Consider the following 8,904-nt stretch of genomic DNA (forward strand, 5'->3'; position numbering starts at 1 on the left):
GTGGTGCACACTTCTTTCTTCAGTCAAACACAATGTCATCTTTTGTTTCCTTAAGTAAATGCTGCATGTGGAAACTAAAGACATTTTCAGTACCGCTGGCATTTCCAGTAGCAGTTTTCCAAACACCTCTGGCATTTCAAATTGATTCATTTCCAGCAATAGACTAATTGCATTTCTTCAGCCAGTACTCCAGTAGTCTGTGCAGCAGAGATAATATGTAAAAGCATGGTTTCTAAAGAAGGAAAACAGAAAAGGCAAATTCTCTTGAAGACAGAGACATAAATGATGGTCCTTTATCATAAATCACACTGTTGAGCTTGGAATAACTTCAACACTGTAGAACATTTGAAGCATTAGGGGAAAAAAACTCTTCCCAGACACATTAAAGAACTTTGTGGGGTTTGTGGTATTTTTCTGGGGTTTTTTGCCCCCTTCTCTTTATAAACGACATTTTCTAGCTTTTTGTTTTATTATCTTGTTTTTCTACAGCTCTGCACCAAGAAGTGGGGGGTATTTGTGTTAGTTACCCCTTTTCTTTGCTGCTACTCCAGCCCCTGTAAGCTGGTTCAAACCTCTCTGTACTATATGCCAGTAACTGCTGTAAATGCACTCGAGTCTTAACAGGTGAATGCTGTTATCAGACAAATTGTACATGAAAAATAGTCAAATGACAGAAGAATATGACAGAATGAAAAGGATTCAAACAGCACAAAACCCCGAAGAAAACAAAACATAAGAAATTACACTTTGGGAGTGTAAATTACAAAATATGTAATGATTAAGGGGCCTGATGAAGAAGGCTACACTGTATTTGTACAAATGAACTCAGAAATAGGTCACATGCAGTAAGACATCACATTTTCACAAAGCTAGGAAACCTGATTTCCAGCCAGGCACTGTCCTTCATTTCAAACAGTGAATCAGCTGCATATAGAAAATCTTTAATACTCACGTAAAGATGGCACCTGCATCTTGTCCTTCAAATTTGCTCCCCCATTTCACAGATGCATTTATTTCCTCCACAGTCTTTGTCGTCTCACATGCAAACAGCAATTGTGTATGGCAGCTGTGAAGTGGGATATCAGGGCCACCTCACAAATGCATCCTGGTGTCACTGACTTGCTGTGCTCTGAGGTTTTCTTTATGTACATTGTGCGTCTGAGGATATGGATTTAGAGACGAGGCTTCACCCCCTTTTAAAGCTCATTTCCAGCCCTGTACTATTTAGATGCTTGTAAAGAGTTTGCCTTGTATTTTAAGCGCTTTTTCTCTTTTCTTTTTAATTTTCAGTCCTAATGCTCTTCCAGAAGAGCAGCCACATTCCAGCTCTCAGTGTGCCCCTCTCAACTGTCTCTCTAAGCCTCCTCCTTAGCCCTAATCTTCATATGCAACGTAAGAGAAAATGCAGAGTGGAGCGCATGCAACAAAGGTTGGGGTTGTTCCCAGCAAGCGGGTAGACAATCCTGCCTTGTTGCTGCTTTGGCAAGTCTGGATTCATATCCCCTGCTCTGGCAACTGAGGGAAGGTTGAGAAGAAGAACACAAAGCACAGAGCCCAACCTATCAAGAAGACTTTTTATGGTTCCTCTGATTGTACTCAAACTGTGCTATCACAACTGAAGTGTAGTGAAATTTAACATCTCGACAACAATGTTCCTCCCAGCTGCTTGGCTTTACCTCTGAAATGACAAGAGACTTAAGCCAATGTTAAAAAAAATGTTATAAAAATCCTACCCTCACATCCTCTAAGTTCAGCCATAGGAACCAGTTCAAATTTCCTTTTGTCTTCAAGGGTGTGATATTTATTTCTTACTTTATTTGCACCAGAATTTTGTGTTTATAAAATGCAGTCTTTTTTTTTTTTTTTGTGAGAGTTGTATTTAACTAATTTTATTTTTTAAATCCAAGCAGAAATAGCTTCAGTGAAGAATGACTGTGTTAATATTAAAAAGAGGCTTGTTGCATTGGCCAGCATATGGCCAATTTTTATTGCACAAAAATGGTGGAAATGGGTTGAATTGGAATGTTAACAGTGACTGTATATTTTGCTGCTGCACTGATGTTGTTTATGCACTTGGTTTTTTAATTCCTATTACACTAGCTTCTGGTTTTGTTCTAGCTCTTCACTGAAAGATAATTATTAAGCCTAAGAAGGAGATGAAAGGATAATGTACTGATTTGTTTTCAGTTGTTTGCTCTCATTGTAATTATACTTCTCGCATCATGAATTGGTGCTGTTTTTTGGGATTACTTTCTATTTGGTATCTGAGAAAGAAAATCTAAAATAAGTAAAATGCTGTGTGCTAATTAAACGCTTTCTTTCCTCCCGCTCCCATATTCAGGATCCTAGCTCGAGGCCTTACCAGGAAAGGCTAATTTGAATGAGGAAGTTGTGTGCATTTTGTGTGAAGTATTCTGTGGTGAAAGAACTCATGCAGGTAGGGTTGATGGTGTGGATCAAAGTCAGCAGGACTTTACTGTAGTGCATTTTTTCCTTGCCAAAAATCAACAGACACAGAACCTTAGCTCATGTCAGTTTATGACAAATACTCAGGTGATCAACACTACGCAGACTCTATCGCAACAGTGCACAGTGTTCCTAGTTAAAGATTCTTTCCTTTAAAAGCTGAGTAAGCCTGTTTTTCTCTTAAAAGCAGTGATTTTCAGAACAAAATCAAGGATAGAGGAATTTATTTTGCACAGTACCTGGCAGCAAGACAAGTGGCTAAGCAGAGGGTTATGGTTCAGCATCTGTGGGTTTTCCGTTTGGTCGTCAGCTAACCAAGTCTGCAGTGCTGCCTACTTGTTGGTAACTAGCAGGCTCCTTGTTTTCATAGGTGGCCTTAATTTATTTACAGAAGAGAGGCTTAGATATTTCCATGTCTTTATATCTTCTCTACAGCACATGTGTGACTGACAAGTGGGAACACAGTACAGCCTAAGGTATGGGGTAGCTGGGAAAAAGAAATTGCTTCAGCTGTGGCTGGAGAAATTCTTTCAAATTCTGCTTGAGTCTGAGAAAATGAAGTCAGTTTTTTTTAGGGACAGTGCTTACCAAATGTTACAATACAGAAAACATCAGCAGAGGAAAGAATCGGTGACCACTCAGTGTGCCTAACAAATCATTATTACCATAGTACCAAGAACAAAGGTGCTGTAAATAGAAATATTTTATGTCATCAACAATGTCTGTCGTGTAACCTTGGCAAAGCAGCTGAGCTATTGTAACAAAACACTCAGAGATAGAGAAAATAGGAACAAACTGGTACCCAGTCCTGATCAGATCAGACAGATAACACTCGGCAGTGTTTTGAGTTTAGTTTCCATGGGGTTCACGTGATTCTTCTCATATACCTTTACATCACTGTTCAGTATTATAATTGAACTGCCTGTTGTCTTGTCATAGAAAGCTCAAGTGAAACCTTGTTCAGCTCTATCATGATGTCTGACACTGAGTTTAGCTGCTATTTTGATTTTTTTTTAAAACCCCCACAGTATTTTGTCTGAGGCAAATTCAGCATTCAAAAGCATCTCCAGATTTCTGACCTTGTCTGACTGGTGTATGAATATCTGCATCCAACAAAGACAGCTTCTGTATAGTGTTAATAAGAGAAGGAATTTGCATAGCACTTTGAATACAGTTACCACTGACTGCACTTGGAATAGTTTTTCCTATTTTCATATCCAAATCAAAGGCATTTTCCTAAACTTTAGTTAAGCAGTATTTCAATGAAATACATTTCCTTTCTATATAGATACAAATTTATTGGAGGGGGGGGAAGGTATTAAGACAGTTTAGAAACATATGCATGTCCATGTGGATCAAGAGTTATGAAAGAACATTCAGTGGTATAGAAGTTGTGGCCCTGTTTTATAGAAATAAGTTTTTTTATTCTCTTAAGTTTAAAATTTTTAATTTCTAAGTTTTCAATTTACATTTTTTTTATATGTAATAAAATGTAATTGTTGGAAATGTGAGAGAACTAGAAACAAACCAACTTTGATGTACAAATGGTTGTAGTCATTGCATTGTAAGTTACAGAATTCTGTAGGTCCCTGGGACAACTTTTGTCAATTAACCAGTATAAAATAAAATACATACCTTGAACTTAAGATGAAAACCTCTTCTTTGTTATATATTGATTGATAACATAAAACTTTGTGAGAGATTTTGTAGGAAATATTTACATTCAGACAAAACTAGAAACAAAAGCCTGGGTTTTTTAAGGATTGCAAAATATTACATTTTGCCCATTTAAATTTAGCTTATGTTGTGTTGATATCTATTCTGATTTTTAACGATTAAGAAAAAATGATTCATATATTTTTAATGGTTGAGTATACTTAGAATCACTATTATGTGTTTTACTCAGTAAAGAAGCAATTCAAATCCTGCTCTGACTTCTGTGTCTGAACACAGCTTTTATTCTGTATGATGGCCTTGAAATTTCTTTTGATTGGAAATAGCATACTCAAAATAGGGTCATTTAGGTCAAAACAGGGGCATTTTGGTTTGGGTTGTGTTTTCTGATGTAGTGAAAAATTATTCCTTGTTCAGTGAAATGATCTGCTTGTGGAAATCCAGTTTGTAGGAAATGTGTGAGGAAAAGAAGAAAAGGAAATAAATAGAAAAAAACCCAAATATAAAGGGAGAAAAAGATGAAAAATAAATTTTAAAATGTAATAATATATTACAATATATTTTCTATCAGTCAGAACATATATGGAGGTTTTACAAAAAGAGGACATAACTGTTTTTCATGCTAATTGTATAGAATTTTCTGCCTTCTAAATGGAGGCAATAGTGTGATATTCTTTCTGATTGATCTGATTGACAGGTTGGCATCTCTGTGCTTTATCCACATTTTTACAGTAAATTAATGTAATCATAGCTATACAGCAGAGTTTGTGGAATGAAACTGTAATTAACGCTGCAAGTTTTAATGCCAAGTTAATTTTCAGTTTGCTTTTTATTTTTAAAACAATGACAAAGTTGTTTAAGCCATTTACCATATTAATGTGTGTACATAAAGGAGATTATGTTATGAAATATAACCTCACTTAAGAAATATGACCTCACCTGTGAAGGCTGCTCACCATAATTATGTTGGAAATACTTAAGTAAGCTGTTAGTAAAATCTGACCCAGTCCTTATCCCACTGGGAATGACTCCCACAGTCCAGGCCCTAATTTTGGTACCAACCTTATCATTTATCCTGCAATGCCAAAGTCAGTAGCTGTGCTGCCAGCTCCACTTAGAGCTGGATTGATCATCATCATCGTAAGGTATAGATTGCATCAGCCTTTCTGAGATCTGTTCCTTTCTTTGGCAGAAGATGCATATCCACTGAGGTTACAGTAAATTTCTTTCTTTTGTTCCTCAGAAATCTTTGTTTGAGAATGGCAGGGATTGATGTTTTACCTTTGAAGTATGATAATTGCTATAGTTACCTCTTTAAAAATTCCAGTCATCAGTTTTTCTTCAGTTTTCCTTTGCTATGTGTGCAGTGAGTCTGAAATGGATATATACTATTCAGACGTTTTTTAACCATTAAGGGGTTTTTCTAGTGTAATTAAGCATCCTGTGGAAAAGAAAGAAAAAAGCAACTGCCTTTCGCCTTCAGGCACAAATACATCAAAATATGCAATGGAAAATGTGTGCATGACTTTGTTAAGATCGTGTTGTTTCTCCATATCCATTACTAAGCTAGAAAATTCTTATTTCTTGTGTGATATGCATATTCCTCTTGCTAGAAGGGCAAGACAACTATCACAGAGGGTCTGTATCTTTCATTTGGAGGTGCACAGCTTAAATCCTTATTGGTTTTTAATCTGTTTCCTGTGGAGTTCTTGAAAATCCCCTTTGTAAAATGTAATGGTAACCAAGTGACAAAAGGTAAAGGAAAAATCCAATATTTCATTACTGGAGTTAATGTGTGGGCAGACTCTGGGTGATAGAGTGTTGTATTTCAAAAATGTCTTTCTACAAAGCTTTATATTTGTTTTGATTATCATGATCTGCTGTAAAGGGGTGAATAAGAGTGTATGTTTTTTCTCAGTGTTAGTAATCTGAGGTTTTATTGAATATGTGGTTAATTGATTTCAAAAATATCTTGAAAAATCAATAAACAGAAGCATTTGATGAAAGTTTCAAGTAGACTGGCTTGCTAGCTAGTTGGTATTTTAACAGCTATGAACAAGAAATAAGAGTAATCTAGCTTATTATTATTTCTCCTCTTCACAGATATGGCTACGTGTGCTATGCCAGTGGTTAAATTAAGTCCATTTTATTACTTATTGCCCTTTTGATTTTCAGCCCTGTGGTTTGACTGTTAAAGGGTTAATTAACTTGATCCTTTGTAAACAATTAAAAAAAAGGAAAACTGATGTTTTGTGACTTTTGTAATCTATTGAATGTTTCCATTTGCATGATGTTCTGTATTTAATGAACCATACAGATTGCTGTGTTCCTTTCAAAAGAGTTTTAGCATTGGTGGAGTTGTGACAAACACAAATTTGTATACTGTATGTTTACTGCTGTAATAACTCAGCTACTCCTATGTTGAATTGACATTATGTTGTCCTGCCTTCCTGGGGTTAAATGATGAAGTGTTTCTAGGTGGTGAAGAATATAAAAATATATATGTTCATTTGCTAAAGACTGAGTATCTGAAACTCTTCTTGTTGCTACTTTATGCTAAAAGCAAAAAAGTTAAATAATTCTTGTTTCCAAAAATGCATCGTTTATTTTTAAAATTGAAGTAATTCTCATGTTAACTTTTCCTTGTCCTTGTAGACAATCCTAGATTCATATCTTTTGAGGGATTCATAAAGTCTGTGCTTGTACATGTGTAATATGATCATGCAGTCAAATGGTTGGGAACAAACACTCTAGTGCTGAAGAAAATTAAAAGAAGCCAATATACTGATTCTTACATCTTTATGTTCCAATTAAAATTACAGTGTAATGCATAACTGTTCCAGTGAATAAACTGGCCATTTTTGTTCATTTAACACAATTCTGTCTGGTCTACTTCTATTTGCAACCATTTGCCGTGCTTCGCCTTGGCTTAGACTTTCACAATTATTTAGTTCTTGGAGATCAATGATTGTAAGTTTAAAATGTATCAAAGAGGAAATTAAGAAAGGAAATCAGCATTAAAGGAAAAGGGAATCAGAACTAAGGCCAAGATCCCTCCTTTGTTTTCTGAGTTTGAGGCAGATACTAAAATACAGTTTCTCTATATAGTATTTCCAGCAGATTTGAATGATCTCTGAAATGCTGCAACATCTGCATAAACTTTCAGCACAAGAATGCTCTGTAAGATGCAAATTTCCATCCTCAGGGGATGTAGAAGCAAAAGAGCTGAAGTCAACATAAATTTGTCTCGGGAATGCTGTATCATACCTGCTTTTTTTACACTTAGAAGCATCCTTTTCTCTTGCAGAAGAGCAATGATCTGAAAGCAAAGAGCTGAAAATCACCCCACACTGATCCAGGAGCTCGGCCCTGGCAGGAAGGTGGCTGCTGCAAGTCCTCCAGTGAACCTTGCTGTTCACAGGGTCCCTGAAGGGTGAAAAATGTCCAGCTTTTAGAAGTGGGTCAGGAAGATTGTAGAGAAAGGATTACATCTCCAAGCCTGCTGTGACGTTTGACTCAATGAGACATCTGGGTTGGTTTTTTGGCTGGCTGGGGAGGTGCTTTGGATGGTAACACAAATTGTGCATGGTGACAGAAAAGGGGTCTGAGAGCTGTTATTTGTCTAGGTTCTTCCCACTTGGCTCTTTTCTTTCTTTTTCTCACCTAGCAGTGGTTGTTCTCCCATGTTATCTTTGCTCATTGCAGGAATGCCTTGGGCAACAGTGTTCCACGATCATTTAGCAGAAGGTGTGACTGCTAGAATTTTTTACACTGGGTACTCCTCTTTCTCAATTTTGAATTGAGAGTTTCTGTGAGTTGAGAAAAGAAGGGGAAAACAGACTTCACTTTCAAACCATGCTGAAGAAGAGGTTTCACAGAGGGACTACCCCTTGTGGGAATGTTCTGATTTCAAAGATGGTTTGAGAAACTTGTAACCCATATTGCTCCTTCCCCTTCCTCTGTGTCATCCCTTCAGCTGGTCCTGTGCAGGGCCCTGAGAGGCAGTGATAAAAGGTCACTGAAACAAAATGGGGGAAAAACCCAACAAACTGAAAAAAAACCTCAAAAGATATACTTTTGTTTCCAAAGAAAATGTCTATGTAATTTCTGCCTTAGGAAAAACCATTACTCCATATTCTGGAGTAGGAGGTAACTTCTGACCATTGAACTGTTGGTTTTCTGCTCTGTATATGCCAGATTTTAATGGAAAAGATCCTGAAGGTAAAGTTTACAGTGACTCTAACAGGAAGTCTTGGTTTTTGAATACCTCCCTTAATAAATCCTGCAGTTATACATAAAGAAATGCAGAGCACTTTCAGTTGTACCTAAAGGCAGCAGGAGCTGTGCTTTGACTCTCCTAACACTATAAAACACTAACAGGGCACTGGCAAGTGAGGTATGCAGGAAAAAAATTAATTTTGAACAATGTTGAAACCTAAGTTTCATTTGACCAATAATAAGTACAGAGATACTAATTATGAAGAGGGTTTGACAGCCACATCTTCTAGCAGCCTATGAATCACAAACATAGAAGATTTTATATATAGAACAAGATAGAGGGGAAAGATGGAGCTAAAATAGATAGTCATAATTATGTGCATCCTGGGAAAAATTATTTGGAATAAAGCCAGTTTTCATCTATTTGTTTATGGTAAAGGCACAGGCACAACCGCTTTCTTAGTAGAAAGTTTGAGTGACTGCCTGGATAGAAGAAGAAAGTCTTAACTTTGCACAAAAATAAGGCTCAGTGCTATAGTTGTCAAT

General features: G+C 36.6%; 1 protein-coding gene across 7 annotated transcripts in view; it reads left to right on the forward strand.

The window, feature by feature from the left end:
• BICD1 (BICD cargo adaptor 1) overlaps positions 1-7,018 on the forward strand; it is a 167,235-nt gene extending 160,217 nt beyond the window's left edge. For 3 of the 7 annotated variants that reach the window (XM_015628732.2, XM_033514451.1, XM_015628728.2), the window contains one exon: positions 1,291-1,463. In XM_015628732.2, coding sequence (XP_015484218.1) covers positions 1,291-1,372 — 82 coding nt within the window. In that variant the 3' untranslated portion in view covers positions 1,373-1,463. Of the gene's footprint in view, positions 1-1,290 lie in introns of all 7 variants that reach the window. The other 4 variants (XM_015628725.1, XM_015628729.1, XM_033514450.1 and 1 more) reach the window with 3 other exon arrangements.
• Positions 7,019-8,904: the final 1,886 nt, after the last annotated feature.

Source organism: Parus major, chromosome 1A (genome assembly GCF_001522545.3).
Source record: "Parus major isolate Abel chromosome 1A, Parus_major1.1, whole genome shotgun sequence".
In the NCBI taxonomy this organism is placed as follows: domain Eukaryota; kingdom Metazoa; phylum Chordata; class Aves; order Passeriformes; family Paridae; genus Parus; species Parus major.